This window comes from Mobula hypostoma, chromosome 9 (genome assembly GCF_963921235.1).
Source record: "Mobula hypostoma chromosome 9, sMobHyp1.1, whole genome shotgun sequence".
Classification (NCBI taxonomy): Eukaryota; Metazoa; Chordata; class Chondrichthyes; order Myliobatiformes; family Myliobatidae; genus Mobula; species Mobula hypostoma.
Window position 1 is genome coordinate 147879900 of NC_086105.1, and position 19161 is coordinate 147899060.

A 19161-nucleotide genomic window follows, 5' to 3' on the forward strand; every position below is an offset into this window, starting at 1 on the left:
ACCCTTCCTTCCCACATAACCCTCTATTTCGCCATCATCCATGTGTCTAGTGTCTTAAATGTCCCTAATGTATCTGCCTCTACATCTCCTCTGGCAGGGCATTCCATGTACCCACCACAGTAATGTTCTATGTTCAGTCCTTTGAGCATATACTATTTACTTAGATCAGCAGCGACATACACACACACACACACACACACACACACACACACAAGGCTAGAGGAACTCGGCAGGTCAGGCAGTACCTATGGAGGGGAGTGAACAGTTGATGCTTCAGGACAAGACCCTTTATCAGACTTGCCGAGTTCCTCCAGCATTTTGTATTGCTCTGGATTTCCAGCATCTACAGAAGTTCTTGTGTTTATAGTTAGAATGGGCTGACCTGTATCCCAACCCCAATATCCTCAATTACACAGCTCAACAGATTGTGCTCCTGAGCAAACTATAACCCTGGGGCAAAGACTGCCCACGCTGAACCAGCTGAACAAGTATACGTGAGGAGGCTGGATTACCCATAGGAGATTTGCCCAGCATGTCTTCCTTCGGACTCCAATAGGATGAGGGTGAGCAGGGGAGGGAGTCGAATGGGCTGTCACTCACGTTTTCATCTCCAGAGTTCTCAGAGAGGCGACGGAGGATAGGAGGTCTGGAGCCAGACAGCGTCCTTACCCTATTGCTGCCGCACACTTCCTCACTGCCTCGAAGGACAGTCTTTGCTGTTTTCTGAACCAAAGACACAGTGGAGAGGAAAATACAGAAGGCAAATAATCAGAATGCTGCCAGAGTTTCTGCTCATCTTGCACCAAGCAATAAAGTACACACTCACTGCTGCTCAACCACACTGGCAAAAGGCTGCTTGCATTTACCCCACCTATACCTCTCAATTTTGCATACCTCTATCAAATCTCCCCCCTTCCCCATGCTCCACGGAATAATCCACTCAAGAAGCTGATGGTAGGATTGTATACAGGAGATCTCAGAGAACATGAACATGAACACACTCACTAGTGAGCGTGTGGAAGTTGCTGCCAAGTATGGTGGTAAACGGTAGAAACATTAGTGACATTTAAGAAACTCTTAATATATCTGCCTCTACCACCGCTCCAGGCTGGGCATTCCACACACCTACCACCCTCTGTGTAAATAAACCTACCTCTGACATCCCTCCACACCCCCCCCCATACTTTCCTCTAACTACCTTTAAATTATGCCCCCTAGTATTAGTAATTAGGCTCAAGTTCATTTTAGTGGATAAAACCACTGTGTGGCAACTCCACATGACACTTTGGGTGATGCTTAATGGCCAGAGTGGAGATATTCTCCCATCTCTACGGTACTTTGGTACGGAGACTAAGATTAATCTCAGAACCCAAAGTCAAATTATTTTATTATCAAAGTACATATGTGTCACTCTGTACTACCTTGAGATTCACTTTCTTGAAGGAATTTACAAGAAAGAAACACGATAGAATTTATGAAAAATTATACATAAACAAAGGCTGACAACCAATGTGCAAAAGAAGTCAAAATTGTGCAAATGAAAAATAACAATACTGTGAACATGAATCGTCAAGTTCCTGAAAGCAAGTCTGTAGATTGGGCAATCTTTTCAGATTTGGGGTGAGTGAAGATACCCATGCTGATGGTTATAGGATAGTAACTGTTCTTGAACCTAGTGGTGTGGCACCTAAGGCTTCTTTACCTTCTGCTTGATGGTAGAGCGAGAAGAGAGCATGGCCTGGATGGTGGGGGTCCTTGATGATGAATGCTACTTCCTTGTGGATGTGCTGCTTGTAAATGCACTCAGTGGGGAGGGCTTTGCCAGTGATAGACCAAGGGCCAATGTGGAGAAAATAGCCAGTCGACCCATTGCTCTGACTGATGAAAGTGACCATCTTTGGGGTGTAACTGTCATCCAAGTGCAATCGTGTAAGAGGGCCTGTGTCACATGTGAAAGAGCAATCTAACCCGAGGGTCCAGGCATCAGATGGGGGTGTGCAATACACTACAGCGATAACACAAGACACTAACCAGTAAATTCTGTGCATGCTCCAATGCTGCCATTTCCTTCTGCGACAGATCGAACGGAGTAAGCCCCATTGTCTTGCAAATGCTGTTGCAGGCATGAGAGTGAAAGAACAACGCCATCCCTCGCACACCTACGGTGGAAATTGGAAAGTTGGTGCAAGCCACTGTTTGGTCCGGCAGTGCACAGCACAGCTCTCCAGGGTATCCATGGTCTAACCCACACTCCAATTCGACAGTCTGCCCAGCGATGAAACAGCCTCGAGGCTGGTGGGGTATGGTGGCGGAGCGTGCGCCAAGTCGACAGTCTGCCCAGTGATGGAACAGCCTTAAGGCTGGTGGGATATGGTGGCGGAGTATGGGCATGCTCGCTGATGTTTGATGGAGCTGTAAACGTCCATAATAACCAAACACTGACCTCCGGCAGAACTCCCATTCATCCTGCTTGGGTGCAAGAAGTGGCCCCATATTCTCCATCACTTCTTGGGAATTAATCTGATAAATCTCCTCTGAAGGAACTTAGCGTCCTTCCTGAGGTGTGGAGCCCCAGGATGGACTCAGTTCTCCTACCAAGAGCCCAGCAGAAATCCGAGCTCTTAGCAGGATTGAGCCCATCCTAGCACGGCCTCTGAAAAAGAGAATGTCACTTTAGAATAGAGTTAAGGAGGAGTTGAGAGGGAGGTGAATCTGTGGAATTCACAGACAGCTGTTTAGGCTAAATCAGTGGGTACATGTAAAGCAGAGATTGATAGGTTCTTGATTAGTCAGGACGTCAAAGGTTATGGGGAGAAGGCATGAGAATGGGGATGAGAAGGAAAATGAATCAGCCATCACTGAATGGTGGAGCAGACTTGATGGGCCTAATGGCCTAACTGTGCTCCTATGTATCCTTTGTCATCTGCAGGGGGTGTTTCTAAACCACTAACTTCTATTGTTTTGTTTAATCCTATAACCTTATATTTAAGAAATTCTACAAATCCTTCCAAAGCTAAGATTCACAATTGATTAGATCAGTCACAGATACATTTAGGCTCTAACATACAAAACATTACCCAAGTTGCCATCTCCAAAGTCTGTGCCACTGGACGTGTGGATCTGAGGGTCTGTGTACAGGTCACCCACTCCTTGGATATCCACCACTATCAGCTGGTGCGCCGAGCGTTCAAAGGTGAAATGACTAAATGCCTAAAGTCAGTGACAAAGAAAGAGAGAATTATTTATCACTGTCATACACCGTTTGTCTTTTGCACATTGATCATTTGTCAGTCCTTGTGTGTAGGTTTTCATGGATTCTATTGAACTTCTTTGTTCTACTGTGATTCTCTCAAGAAAATGAATCGCAGGGTTGTGTGGTGACATACACATACTTTGACAATAAATTTACTTTGAACTGTGAACAGAGGGAAGAGAAATGGCGGGGGGGGGTATAAAGAGAGAAATGAAGAGAGACAGAAAGAAACAGTGGTTTGATTTCAGTGCATGGTTCAAAACTTACATGATTATCAAAACACTACAGTACTACTTGGCCATTGATATCACAGGGTGAATGCACCAGTGAAAACACAAAGACGCACAATACCATTCTTAAGCACACTATGAAAGTTAAATGGGGTAGGCCAGAAGCTGGGAATCCTGTGGTGACTCACTTTTGTACACTAAGTGACCCATCAGACTGTCAAGTAACCACCTATATTGATCCTATTTATCAGCACTGGAACTGTAACCTTCCATCCCTTGAAAGGTTCCACCCACCCTGCTCATTGACTGTTTGTCCCACTCCCATTAGGGAGGAGACTACGTCGCATCCACACCAGGATCATCAGGCTCAAAACCAGTTCCTTTCCCCAAGCAGTGAGACTGATCAACCCCTCCTCACCCCCAACCACCACTACTTTATCATTTCCTGTCAGTCACCTTATTCCTGAGCCTAGCGTTACCTTAGGGACATACAATCAATCTACGTATACAAGCTAGCTTGTGTATTTATATTTATTGTTTTTTTTTAAGTTATTGTGTTCTTTATCTTATTGTGTCTTTTGTGCTGCATCGGATCTGGAGTAACAATTATTTTGTTCTCCTTTACGCTTGTGTACTGGAAATGACATTAAACAATCTTGAACTTTGGCCCAACTTGTCTGATCTAGTCCAATTAGCCTGCATTGGGCCCATTCCCATCTATGCAGCTGTCCAAATGCTCTGTAAATACGGTAGGAGTGCTCACCTGCGGAGTGAGGCGAAAGTTTTCGTCCCTCACAAAGCCCGAGTTGGAGTTGTATTTGATGTATTTGCCCTCGATGTAGTGTTCTAGATGGTACAGAGGTTTCCCAGGTCTGTTCTTCATCTCCAAAATACACATTTGCATGATGTCCACCTAACATCAAGGACACAAATGGACAATGTCTTTTTTGAACAAGTTGAGGCCATAACTTTCATGGTACTTTCGAAAAGGCAAACATCATAGCCCTTTCCCACCACTGTCCCTATTTGCTGCTGCACCACTGACATCAGACACTTTACCCTATAAAGACACACTCTGCTTCTCAGGACTCCTGCAGCTACCTGGTGGTCAGACCTTGTCTTCTTCTGTCAACTCTCATCATCTGTGCTCTGCTCAGATGTCCTCCAAGCAAATGCTGGGCCGATCCCTCGTTCACTCGCTCCCTTCACTGGCTGAAATTCCACTTCCTTTTAACTTTTTAAATGAGGAGAAATTTCTTTAGCCTGAGGGTAATGAATCTGTGGAATTCATTGCCACAAACAGCTGTGGAGGCCAAGTCACTGGGTATATTTACAACAGTGATTGATAGGTTCTTGATTAGTAATGGTGTCAAATGCCATGGGAAGAAGGCAGGGGAATGGCATTGAGAGGGATAATAAATTGGCGATGGTGGCAGAGCAGCCTTGATGGGCTGAATGGTCAATTCTGCTGCTATGACTTACGGTTTCAATGATTCCCAGTTAAACTTAGTGACACGTGAGCTGTTAATCCTGCAGTCCAACAACAGCTGTCAGCTCAGGAAGAGATGCAGAGCTGAATAAAACAGACATTCAAGGTCATTACTGCTGACTGTAATTACAGCTTGTGATTTTATTTGAAGTTCCCAATGAGATTACAGGTTCCTAATTCTTCTTTATGGACTTATTAGTGTCTACAATGTGCTAACTTGCCTAAAACTCTCAACACCAAGAGAAATGGGGCAGTTAGATCATAAAACCTGTGGGGGCAGCACGTTAACATAATCCATCTCCAAATATTTGAATTCCTTAAGAGGGGCACGAAAGCGTAGTGGTCAGCACAATGCTTTACAGTGCCAGCAACCCAGGTTCAATTCCTGCCCATCTGTGAAGAGTTTGTATGTTCTCCCACTGACTGCATGGGTTTCCTCTGAGTGCTCCAGTTTCCTACCACAGTCCAAAGACGTACAGTTTAGGGTTGGTCAGCAAGTTGTGGGCATGCTCTGTTGGCACCAGAAGCATGGCGACACTTGGCCCCCCCGCACATCCTCATACTTGTTCATCGATGCTAATGACATACTTCACTGATTCAATGTTTCAATGTACATGTAACAAATAAAGTGAAGTAGATTTCTATTTTAATTCCACTTCCCATTTCTATTCTGACATGTCAATCCATGGCCTCATCTACTATCGCGATGAGGCCACACTCAGGTTGGAGGAGTAACACTTCATATTCCGTCTGGATACCCTCCAACCCGATGGCATAAACATTAATTTTGCAAACTTCCAGTAATGTTCCCACCCCTCCCCCCCTTCACCATTCCCTTTTCCTTCTCTCACCTTATCTCCTTCCCTGCCTATCACCTCCCTCTGGTGCTCCTCCTTCTTTTCTTTCTTCCATGGCCTTCTGTCCTCTCCTATCAGATTCCCCCTTCTCCAGCCCTGTATCTCTTTCAACAATCAACTTCCCAGCTCTTTACTTCACCCCTCACCCCCAGTTTCACCTATCACCTTGTGTTTCTTCCTCCCCTCCCCCCACCTTCTAATTCTGATCATTTTTTTTCTCCAGTCCCAATGGAGGGTCTTGGCCTGAAACATCTACTGTATACTCTTTTCCATAGATGCGGCCTGGCCTGCTGAGTTCCTCCAGCATTCCGTGTGTGTTGCTTGAATTTCAGGGAATTGACAGATTTTCTCGTTTGGATTTCTGTTGAGTGAGCTTGGGTTAGATGAAGTCAAGATCTAGATCAGCCACTACGCAAACTGAGCGATGGATTAAGCTTGACAAATAAGAGTAACCCCTGCTGTTCCTGTGCTTTACATTTACAGTCCTACTGACCACTCCACCTGTTTGGGAGGCTTGTGTCTGCTGTACTCCTCGCCCCACAGCTTTGCCTCCATTTGGAGTCGCACGTCCTCGAAGTACACATCTCGATCCACAGAGTCTATGTAACGCTTTGCAACGTAATTGGAGGCAGCCTTCCACTGCTGGTGACGAGTGAAGTTTGAAAGTTTCTTCCTGTTGAGCACAACAGAAAACAAAATTAACCGACCAGCAACTAAAAATCCCTATCGAGCCACCAAGCTCCTGAGATGAATAGACCATAACCCACAATTACCCCAAACATCCCAGCTCACTGGAGTAGTTTCTGCACTTCACTCACCCCCACCACCCAAATCAAACCCCTCCCCACCCCCTGCCCCCCTGTCAACACTCTCCCCTTCCCTAGCAACCCCGTTCCCTCTCCCCCAAACACATTCCCTGGTCCACCCCTTCCAAAATACTCGACTCCTTGCTGAGTACAATCTCACCAATGAAAATCTCACTGCAGTATCTGTGCCAAGTGGCACAGAGAGAAGCCCAATCTCTGTCCTGTTGCAGTGATGCAGAAGCGCACACTCAGAGTCACATATAAAGGTTCAGAGAACATAGAACACTACAGCACAGTACAGGGCCTGTTGCAACTTTTTAACCTACTCTGAGATCAATCTAATGCTTCCCTCCTACTTGCCCTCCATTTTTCTATTAAGTGTTCCTAATGTATCTGCCTCTACCCCGACCCCTGGCAGGACATTCCACACACCTGCCACTTGGATTGAACTTTCCCCCTACTTCTTAGGCTGAGCTGCCAAGCAAAGATTGTGTGCAATCTATTTAAACAAAACCATTGAGAAGCATGGGTTGAATAGGTAAAAAAATATAACAGCATTTCCTGTAGAAAAATGGCAGTAGGGGTATTGAACACAAGGTCTCCTGTTTGAGTGTTCTGGAGTACAGTACACTAAGGTTTTCTGCTGTTTTTAGTAACACCGAACTATCCCTGGCTGTGAATGTACACAGCTGACAAACACACCAGCTGGGAAGATGTCCTGCCTAATGTCTGAAGAGTCTCTCAACCCTTCGAGATTACAGGCTTCCAAATCCTCATGGATTCATTAAGTGTCCTAACTTACATAATCCTCTCAACACCAAGACAGCTGGACTATGTTAGATCACAGAACTGAATGACCACGTGAATTGACTTCAAAGTTCAAAAAGTTCAAAGTAAAATTTATTATCAGGGTACATACATGTCACCACATATAACCCTGAGACTTTTTCCTGCGGGCATACTCGGCAGATCTCTCAAACAGTAACTGTAAACAGGATCAGTGAAAGAGCAAGAGCATAGAAGATAATGAGAGCATGAGATAAGATAAAGAGTCCTCGAAGTGAGATCATTGGTTGTGGGAACATCTCAATAGATCAGTGTAGATATCCTCTTTTGTTCAACAGCCTGATGGTTGAGGGGTAGTAACTGTTCTTGAACCTGGTGGTATGAGTCCTGAAGCTCTAGTACCTTCTACCTGACGGCAGCAGCGAGGAAAAAGCATGGCCTGAGTGGTGAGGATCTCTGATGGTGGATGCTGCTTTTCTATGACAGAATTTCATGTAAATGTGCTCAATAGTTGGGAGGGCTTTACCTGTACTATACTAGGCCAAATCCACTATCTTTTGCAGGATTTTCCAAAGGCATTGGTTTTCCTGTGCCAGACCATAACGCAGCCCAATCATCACACTTTCCACCGCACACCTACAGAAGTTAGTCAAGGTTTGTAATGACTTCTCCGCAGACTCCTAGTGAAGCTGCCCCACTTTCTTTGCAATTACCTTTATACAATGGGTCCAGGACAAGTCCTCTGAGATAGTGACATCCAGGAATTTAAACTTACTGACCCTCGCCACCTCTGATCCTCAGATGAGTACTGGTTGATGGACCTCTGATTTCTGTTGACAAAGCTCTGGGTAGATGGAGCCAAGATCAGGATCAGCCACAGTACAAACTGATTGATGGATTAGACCATAAGACAATAAGACACAGGAGCAGAATTAGACCATTTTGCCCATCTAGTTCTCTCCGCCATTCCATCATGGCTGATTTCTCTCAACCCCATTTTTTTCCTGACTTCTCCGCATAACCTTTGACGTCCTTACTAATCAAGAACTTATCAACCTCCATTTTAAATATACCCAATTACTTGGCCTCCACATCTATCTGTGGCAATGAATTTCACAGATTCACCTCTATCTGGCTAAAGAAATTCTTCCTCGTCTCTGTTCTAAAGGGACGTCCTTCTATTATGAGGTTGTGCCTTCTGGTCCTAGACCCACCCCTATTGGAAACAACTTCTCCACGTCCACTCTATCTAGTTTTTCAATATTTGGAACTTTTCAATGAAATACCCCTCATTCTTCTAAACTCCAGTGAGTACAGGCCCAGAGCATTCAAATGCTCCTCATACATTAACTGCCTTATTCCCAGGATCATTTTCATGAACCTCCTCTGGACTTTCTCCAATGCCAACACACTCTTTAGACAAGGGGCCCAAAATTAGGTTCATCAAGTAGAGTAATCTACCCAGAGTTTGTTCAACAGAATTACACTAACATGGTATTCAGTTCTGTGATCTAACTTAGCCCAGTTCTCTTGGTGTTGAGCATTTTAGTCATGTTACAACACTGTAGACATCAGTGAATCCAGAAAGAAGAATGAGAAACCAGTGATCTCATTGGGGACTCATCCCAATCCTAGCATCTCATCACATCAACTCAAGCTCTTGCCAGATCCCACACAAACATTAATCCAAAATAGATTTGCAAACAGGACTAAAATAGAAATGTGATAGGGCGTGGGAAATGGGGCAGAAGGTGACAAATGGAGAGCTTATTTGATCAGGCAATTTCTCCTGTGATAGTGTGCCATAGTAATTCTATCAAACTTGAAGAAAAACTTTAAAAGATCAGCAGTTATTGCATGCACAATTTATTCTTAACCAACTCTCCTTTGTTACTGTGTTGGGTGTTCCCAGCCCTTTGCACTTACTGTTGAAAGTATCCTAACTGGTTGCATCATGGTCTGGTATGCAAGTTTGACTGTGCAGGGACACAAGACGTGGCAGAGAGTGGTGGACTCTGCCCAATATGTCAGGGGCACATCCCTTCCCACCACTGGGAGGAGCAACACCAGTCACTTCCCTTAAGAAGGCCACATCCATAATTTAAGATACCCAACATCCGGGCCTTGCCATTTTCTCAGGACTACCACCAGGCAGGAGGTAGAGGAGCCTGAAGTTCCACACCACCAGGTTCAGGAACAGCAACTCCTCTTCAGCCATTCAGTTCTTGAACTAATTGGTATAACCCCAATCACTGCAGTATAGCAACACTATGACCCCTTTGATTACTTTTGCTGCCCTAGTAAAGCAGTCATTATCAAAGACCCTACCTACCCCAGACATTCTCTCTACTTCCCCTCCCATCAGAAAGTACAAAAGCCCAAAAGGATGTACCACTGAGGCTCAAGGACAGTTTTTATCCCACTGTCAGAAGCTATTCAGTGGACCTCCAGCACAATAAGATGGACTCTTGACCTCACAATCCATCTTGCATGCACCTTTCAGTCTACCTGCACTGAACTTTCTCTACAACTGTAACACGTTATTGTACATTCTGTTATTGTTTTACCTTGTACTACATCAATGTACTGTTGTAATGAAATAATCTGTATGGATGGTACGCAGAAATAAGTTTTCCCACTGTACCTGGATACACAATTAAACCAATTGTGTTCTTTCCTGTAAAAATTGTTTATAATTTATGTTTTATTTCTTATGAATGCTGTTTATCTGACGCAATGTGCCTGTGATGCTGCTGCAGGTAAGTTTTTCTTTGTAAGCATTCATACATGGACTTATGCAGGTGACAATGAACTCCACTTTGATGTTGATTTAGGGGCAAACCAGGAGTCTGACACCTCAGATACCACACAAGCAGGGGACAATGAACTTGACTATAATGGTCCTACCAACAGCTCAAAAGGAACCATCAACCAACACAGAATTGTTTCTGTCTGGAGGTTCCCAGGACTGTACTGTTCAGTGGTGCATCAGATGAGTAAATTAATTACTCAGAGATCAAAGATTAGCTTTACTTGTCTTCACATGTACATCAAAAAATATAGTGAAATGTGACATTTGTGTCAATAACCAACACAGTCCAGGGATATGCTGGGGGCAGCCTGCAAGGGTCACGATGCTTCCAGCACTAACATAACATGCCCACAATTTACTGACCCTAACCAGTATGTCTTTGGAATGTGTGAGGAAACCAAAGCACCCAGTGGAAACCCACGCGGTCACAGGGAGAACATACAAACTCCTTTAAGAGAGCAGCAGGAAAATCTCAGGGAAATCTTTGGTACAACATGGTAACATAGCAGTTAGCCTGATGCTATTACAGCACCAGCGACCAGGCTGCTTATGTGGTCTTCCTGTGACCACGTGGCTGGGTTCCCCTGCGGGTGCTATGGTTTCCTCCCACATTCCAAAGATGTAGAGGTTAGTAACTAATTGGTAACATGGGTGTAATTGAGCAGTGTGGGCTCACTGGGCCTGTTACCACACTGTACCTCTAAATAAATAAAATACATGACAATTTAAAACTGGAGGTTTTTTAAATAAATCATAAACACAAGAGACTCTGCAGATGCTGGAAATCCAGAGTAACACACACTAAATGCTCGAGGAATGCAGCAGGTGAGGTAGCATCTAAGGAAATGAATAAACAGTCGATATTTCAGGCCGAGACTCTTCATCAAGACTATCCTAATGACGGGTCTTTGCATGAAAATTGACTGTTTATTCATTTCCACAGATAATGCCTGACCTGCTGAGTTCCTCCAGAATTCTGTATGTGTTACAGAGCAATTCATCTTTGATTAAGTCCTATTATGGAGGAAAGGAAGATTGAAGATTGGATCAACCCTACCTCTGTATTAATTACTAATATTCCTCTGGGGGAAAAAATTCTAATTCTCTCTGCCACCACATTTCATACACAATTTAAATGCACCTCCAGGAGGAAGAGTGATGAATTATGGTGGGGAATTTGGAGGCTCATGTTCCTACCCAGGCATCCCTGGTGTTTCTCAATCTAGTTCTACGACAAGAAAAAATAAGAGCAGAACTTACGTTCGGTAGCATTCCCGCATGGCACCACGGCCAAAGGGCTGAAAGAGAAAGACCAAGCGTTCAATTTCAAATTTTTAAACAGGTTTGATATATAAAAAGATGTCATAATTGTTTTTGGGAGAAGTTCTCGTGAACCCACACTTTGCTTTTGAAAGTCAGATCCACATCACACTGCTCCTCTGCACAACTGCACTCTGTACAGGGCTGCAGGGAGGTCTGGCATATGCTGTTCCAGTCTGTGCTTAGTCCCTCCGACAGTGAGCAGATGCATTCCATAGGCTCAGTAAACCAGTGAAGTGACCCCTCCCGCCCTGGCATTCCCTCTTCACCCCCTTCCCATCAGACACAAGATGCAAAAGCCTGAAAGCATAGACCACCAGGTTCAAAGACAGCCTCTACACTATGTTATCAGACCTCGTACAATAAGGTGGACTTTGACCTCACAATCTACCTAGTTATGATCTTGCATCATATTGTCTACCTGCACTGCACTTTCTGTAGCGACTACACTTTATTCTGCATTCTGTTATTGTTTTACCTTGTTCTGCCTCAATGCACAGTTGTAATGATCTGATCTGTGTGAACGGTATACAAGCTTTTTAATGTTCCTCATTAATCAATACTTCAGACCTCTTTCCAGCTGTTCTAATAGTGAACAAGGGTAACCAATAGCCAGACTAAAGAACTGAAATAAAATAATCTTCATCTTGAGTTTACAATAAACTGGAATGGCAGGCCCCAATTTATTGATAAGCATTCATTATATTTAATCATCATTAACAGGAATAACTTTCTAAACTATAGCAAGTGTTCAATTTTCAGCAACATGATGCCACCAAGGGATGGTGAAAAGGTACAAGGACAACATCACAAGCCACTAACTAGTTCCGAATCACAATCAGGCTTATTATCACTAACATCTCTCATGAAATTTATTATTTTGCAGTTGTAGTACAGTGCAGTACATAAAATAAACAATAAATTACAATAAGATATTGAAATATATATCTATATATTAAATAAATAGTCATAATAAGAGCAAACATATAGTGAGGGAGTATCCAAGGGTTCATTATCCATTCAGAAATCTGATGGTGGAAGGGAAGAAATTGTTTCTGAAACACTGAGTGTGTGTCTTCAGGCTCCTGTACCTCCCTCTTGGAGCTTAGATGGAAACTATAACAGTCAATGAGTGGAAGAGGGTTGGGGCGGGGGGGGGGGAGAAATCAAAGGCATGAACCTCACCATCCATCTTCCCACATACCAAATTTAACCATATTAACAGAGATGAGGAGGAATTTCTTTAGCCAGAGGGTGGTGAATCTGTGGAATTCATTATCACAGACGGCTGTGGACAGCAAGTCATTGGGTATATTTAAAGAGGAGATCAATAGGTTCTTGATTAATAAGAGTGTCAAAAGTTACAGGGAGAAGGAGGGGAATGGAGCTGAGAGGGATAATAAATCAGCCATGATGGAATGGCAGAACTCACTTGATGGGCTGAGTGGCCTAATTTTGTTCCTATGTCTACCCTGAACAGCTTGGTCAAAAGCAAAACCCATTGGCAGCAAGTCCAACTCCAAATGCCCAAGGAGTTGTTTTAGTACAGGGCAAGAATTTAAGGACACAACAAACAACCCTATTGGAGGAACTCAGTAGCTCGAGCAGCACCAGCAACTTAATGAAAATGTTGAGGAAGCTGGCTCCATGACTGTACACATGCCTGAAAGCACCAGCTGTCATTCATGTCCAAACTGCTACAAGCCAGGTTATTCTGCCATCACCTGTAATAACACTCCACACTTTATAGAGAAAACCTGACTGGAAGAGGTGAAGGCAGCCTTTAATGTAATAATTACAAAGGGATACATAAGACCGTAAGACACAGAAGCAGAAGTTGGCCATTCAACCCATTATGTCTGCTCCACCATTCCATCAAGGCTGATTTATTATCCCTCTCAATCTCATTTCCTGTCTTCTCCCCATAACCTTTGACACCCTATCAACCTCCACTTTAAATATACCCAATGACTTGGCCTCCCCAGCATCCGTGGAAATGAATTCCACAGATTCACCACCCTCTGGCTAAAGAAATTCCTCCTCATCTCTATTCTAAAAGGACCTTCTTGTATTCTGAGGCTGTGCCCTCCGGTCCTAGACTCCCCCACTATAGGAAATATCCTCTCCATGTCCACTCTATCCAGGCCTTTCAATATTCATTTGGTTTCAATGAGATCTCCCCACTTTCTTCTGAACTCCGGCAAGGCCCACAATCACTAAAAACTCCTCATGTTAACCCTTTCATTCCTGGAATTATTCTTGTGAACCTCCTCTGGTACCTCTCCAATAGCACATTTTTTCTTAGATACTGGGCCCAAATCAGCATGATTTGGTAACAACACTCTTACCTGTTTTGCCATTTTCATGAGTACTTCATCTTCAACCCACTTTCCTGAAATAGCATTATACCTGTTGAGACAGGAAAAGAGGGGATGATGTACAATTTGAACCATTTCTCTTTACCCACCTACCCCTAGTTTTGTTGAGATTTTTCTGCAAGCTAAGGTTCAATTGGAACAGTAACAGTGGCAGCATGATTAACCTAGAGCAGCAATAAGGGTGCTACAGTAGCGTAGCAGTTAACACGATGCTATTGCAGCTTGGAGTGTCAGTATTCAGAGTTCAATTCTGGTATCGTCTGTAAGAGCTTTGTTCATCCTTCCCGTGAACGTGTGGGTTTCCTCCGGGTGCTCCAGTTTCCTCCCACATTCCAAGTTAGTCGGTTAATTGGTCATTGTAAATTGCACTAGGAGTGAACAGGTGGATTGCTGAGTGGCTCGGCTCATTGGGACAGAAGGGCCTGTTCCACACTCTCTCTTTAAATAAGACAATAAACCCCAAACCTCAAATCTTCTCATCCTATCCATGCACAGCTGGGCAGGTTAAGTTTAAGATGAGGTGATTCACTTTGGAAGGTCAAATTTAAAGGCAGAGTACAGGATAACTGACATGATACTAAACAGTGTGGAGCAACAAAGGGATCTTGGGGTCCACTTCCATAGATGCCTCGAAGTTGAAAGGGGTGGTTAAGGTGGCGTATGGTGTGTTGGCCTCCTTTAGTTGGGGGAATTGAGCTCAAGAGCAGCAAGATAGAGCATAGAACATAGAATAGTACAGCACAGTACAGGCCCTTCGGTCCACAATGTTGTGCCGACCCTCAAACCCTGCCTCCCATATAAGCCCCCACCTTAAATTCCTCCATATACCTGTCTAGTAGTCTCTTAAACTTCACTAGTGTATCTGCCTCCACCACTGACTCAGGCAGTGCATTCCACGCACCAACCACTCTCTGAGTAAAAAACCTTCCTCTAATATCCCCCTTGAACTTCCCACCCCTTACCTTAAAGCCATGTCCTCTTGTATTGAGCAGTGGTGCCCTGGGGAAGAGGTGCTGGCTATCCACTCTATCTATTCCTCTTATTATCTTGTACACCTCTATCATGTCTCCTCTCATCCTCCTTCTCTCCAAAGAGTAAAGCCCTAGCTCCCTTAATCTCTGATCATAATGCATACTTTCTAAACCAGGCAGCATCTTGGTAAATCTCCTCTGTACCCTTTCCAATGCTTCCACATCCTTCCTATAGTGAGGTGACCAGAACTGGACACAATACTCCAAGTGTGGCCTAACCAGAGTTTTATAGAGCTGCATCATTACATCACAATTCTTAAACTCTATCCCTCGATTTATGAAAGCTAACACCCCATAAGCTTTCTTAACTACCCTATCCATCTGTGAGACAACTTTCAGGGATCTGTGGACATGTACCCCGATATCCCTCTGCTCCTCCACACTACCAAGTATCCTGCCATTTACTTTGTACTCTGCCTTGGAGTTTGTCCTTCCAAAGTGTACCACCTCACACTTCTCTGGGTTGAACTCCATCTGCCACTTCTCAGCCCACTTCTGCATCCTATCAATGTCTCTCTGCAATCTTTGACAATCCTCTACACTATCTACAACACCACCAACCTTTGTGTCGTCTGCAAATTTGCCAACCCACCCTTCTACCCCAACATCCAGATCGTTAATAAAAATCACGAAAAGTAGAGGTCCCAGAACAGATCCTTGTGGGACACCACTAGTCACAATCCTCCAATCTGAATGTACTCCCTCCACCACCACCCTCTGCCTTCTGCAGGCAAGCCAATTCTGAATCCACCTGGCCAAACTTCCCTGGATCCCATGCCTTCTAACTTTCTGAATAAGCCTACCGTGTGGAACCTTGTCAAATGCCTTACTAAAATCCATATAGATCACATCCACTGCACTACCCTCTATATGCCTGGTCACCTCCTCAAAGAACTCTATCAGGCTTGTTAGACACGATCTGCCCTTCACAAAGCCATGCTGACTGTCCCTGATCAGACCATGATTCTCTAAATGCCCATAGATCCTATCTTTAAGAATCTTTTCCAACAGCTTTCCCACTGCAGACGTAAGGCTCACTGGTCTATAATTACCCGGACTATCCCTACTACCTTTTTTGAACAAGGGGACAACATTCGCCTCCCTCCAATCCTCCGGTACCATACCCGTGGACAACGAGGACATAAAGATCCTAGCCAGAGGTTCAGCAATCTCTTCTCTCGCCTCGTGGAGCAGCCTGGGGAATATTCCATCAGGCCCTGGGGACTTATCTGTCCTAATGTATTTTAACAACTCCAACACCTCCTCTCCCTTAATATCAGCATGCTCCAGAACATCAACCTCACTCATATTGTCCTCACCATCATCATGTTCCCTCTCATTGGTGAATACCGAAGAGAAGTATTCATTGAGGACCTCCCTCACTTCCACAGCCTCCAGGCACATCTTCCCACCTTTATCTCTAATCGGTCCTACCTTCACTCCTGTCATCCTTTTGTTCTTCACATAATTGAAGAATGCCTTGGGGTTTTCCTTTACCCTACTCACCAAGGCCTTCTCAAGCCCCCTTCTTGCTCTTCTCAGCCCCTTCTTAAGCTCCTTTCTTGCTTCCCTATATTCCTCAATAGACCCATCTGATCCTTGCTTCCTAAACCTCAAGATAATGTGGTAACACTCACAACACGCTGGAGGAACTCAGCAGGTCGGGCAGCATTCTGTGGAAAAGATCGGTCGACATTTCGGGCCGGAACCCTTCATCAGGACTGTAAAGGGAAGGGGCAGAGGCCCTATAAAGAAGGTGGGGGGAGGGTGGGAAGGAGAAGGCTGGTAGGTTCCAGGTGAAAAACCAGTAAGGGAAAAGATAAAGGGGTGGGGGAGGGGAAACAGGGAGGTGATAGGCAGGAAAGGTGAAGAAGGAATAGGGGAAAACACAATGGGTAGTAGAAGGAGGCGGAACCATGAGGGAGGTGATAGGCAGCTGGGGAAGGGGACAGAGTGACATTGGGATAGAGGAAGGGAGGGGGAGGGAATTACCGGAAGTTGGAGAACTCTATGTTCATACCAAGGGGCTGGAGACTACCTAGACGGTATGTGAGGTGTTGCTCCTCCAACCTGAGTTTAGCCTCATCATGGCAGTAGAGGAGGCCATGTATGGACATATCCGAATGGGAGTGGGAAGCAGAGTTGAAATGGGTGGCTACTGGGAGATCCTGTCTGTTGTGGTGGACGGAGCAGAGGTGCTCGACGAAGCAGTCCCCAAATCTGCGTCGGGTTTCACCGACGTAGAGGTGGCCGCACCGGGAGAACTGGATACAATAGATGACCCCAACAGACTCACAAGTGAAGTGTTCTTCTACAAGCCCACTGACTCTCATAACTACCTCAACTATACCTCTTCCCACCCCGCCACATGCAAAAATGCCATGCCCTATTCCCAGTTCTTCTGTCTCTGCTGCATCTGCTCCGAGGATGAGGTTTTCCGTTCCAGGACATCTCAAATGTCCTCTTTCTTTAAGGATCATGGTTTCCCTTCTGCTGTCATCAATGATGCCCTCACCCGCAACTCGGCTCTCACCCCATCCTCCCGCCATCAGAACAGGGACAGATTTCCCCTTATCCTCACCTACCACCCCACCAGCCTCCAGATCCAGCACATTATCCTCCGCAACTTCCGCCACCTTCAACAGGACCCCACCACAAAGCACATCTTTCCCTCTCCACCCCTCTCCGCTTTCCACAGGGATCAATCCCTCCACAACTCCCTGGTCCACATGTCCCTCCCCATGGATCTCCCACCTGGCACTTATCCCTGTAAGTGCAAGTGCTATACCTGTCCCTACACCTCCTCTCTTGCCACCACTCAGGGCCCCAAATAGTCCTTCCAAGTGAGGCAACACTTCACTTGTGAGTCTGTTGGAGTCATCTATTGCATCCGGTGCTCCAGGTGCAGCCTCCTCTACATCGGTGAAACCCGACGCAGATTGGGGGACCGCTTCGTCGAGCACCTCCACTCCGTCCGCCACAACAGACAGGATCTCCTAGTAGCCCCCACTTCAACTCTGCTTCCCACTCCCATTCAGATATGTCCATACATGGCCTCCTCTACTGCCATAATGAGGCTAAACTCAGGTTGGAGGAGCAACACCTCATATACCGTCTAGGTAGTCTCCAGCCCCTTGGTATGAACATAGAATTCTCCAACTTCCGGTAATTCCCTCCCCCTCCCTTCCTCTATCCCTATGTCACTCTGCCCCCTCCCTCAGCTGCCTATCACCTCCCTCATGGTTCCGCCTCCTTCTACTACCCATTGTGTTTTCCTCTATTCCTTCTTCACCTTTCCTGCCTATCACCTCCCTGCTTCCCCTCCCTCACCCCTTTATCTTTCCCCTTACTGGTTTTTCACCTGGAACCTACCAGCCTTCTCCTTCCCACCCTCCCCCATCTTCTTTATAGGGCCTCTGCCCCTTCCCTCTACAGTCCTGACGAAGGGTTCCGGCCCGAAACGTCGACCAATCTTTTCCACGGATGCTGCCCGACCTGCTGAGTTCCTCCAGCGTGTTGTGAGTGTTGCTTTGACCCCAGCATCTGCAGATTATTTTGTGTTTAAGATAATGTGGTAGCTCTATAAAACTCTGATTTGACCACACTTGGAATATCTTGTTCGGTTCTAGTCGCCTCATTACAGGAAAGATGTAGAAGCTTTAGAGACAGTGCAGAGCAGATTCACCAGGATGCTGCCTGGATAAGAGACTATGCCTTATAAGGACAGGCTGAGTGAGCTAAGGCTTTTCTCTTTGGATGAAAGGAGAATGAGAGGTAACTTGATAGAGATATACAAATTGTTAAGAGATGTTGATTGAGTTGATAGATAGAGACATTTTCCCAGGGCAGAAATGGCTAATACCAGGGGGGGATAATTTTAAGGTGATTGGAATAAAGTATATGGGGGACATCAGAGGTATTTTTCTCCCCAATAGGGAGTGGTGGGTACATGGAACATGCTGCCAGGGTGATAGTAGAGGCAGATATATTAATGGCATTTAAGAATCTCTTAGAAAGGCATATGGATAGAATATTGGAGGACTATGTAGGAGGGAAGGGTATGATTTCCCTTAGGGTCAGCTAAAAGTTTGGCACAACGTTGTGAGCCGAAGAGCCTGTAATGTGCTCTATGCTTTAATCCACCTGAGTTGGTGGACATCTCTACTGCAGCCTGCTGCTGATTTTGCAGTCAGAATGTT

At 45.1% G+C, this 19161-nt stretch overlaps 1 protein-coding gene across 3 annotated transcripts in view; it reads right to left on the minus strand.

Moving 5' to 3' along the window:
* Positions 1-19161, minus strand: part of eef2k (eukaryotic elongation factor 2 kinase) — a 71882-nt gene that overhangs the window by 19501 nt on the left and 33220 nt on the right. For all 3 annotated transcript variants that reach the window (XM_063059411.1, XM_063059412.1, XM_063059410.1), the window contains 7 exons: positions 13902-13962; positions 11494-11531; positions 6331-6502; positions 4247-4396; positions 3078-3210; positions 2032-2159; positions 513-723 (listed from right to left, as the gene is read on the minus strand). In XM_063059411.1, coding sequence (XP_062915481.1) covers positions 513-723; positions 2032-2159; positions 3078-3210; positions 4247-4396; positions 6331-6502; positions 11494-11531; positions 13902-13962 — 893 coding nt within the window. The remainder of the gene's footprint in view (positions 1-512; positions 724-2031; positions 2160-3077; positions 3211-4246; positions 4397-6330; positions 6503-11493; positions 11532-13901; positions 13963-19161) is intronic.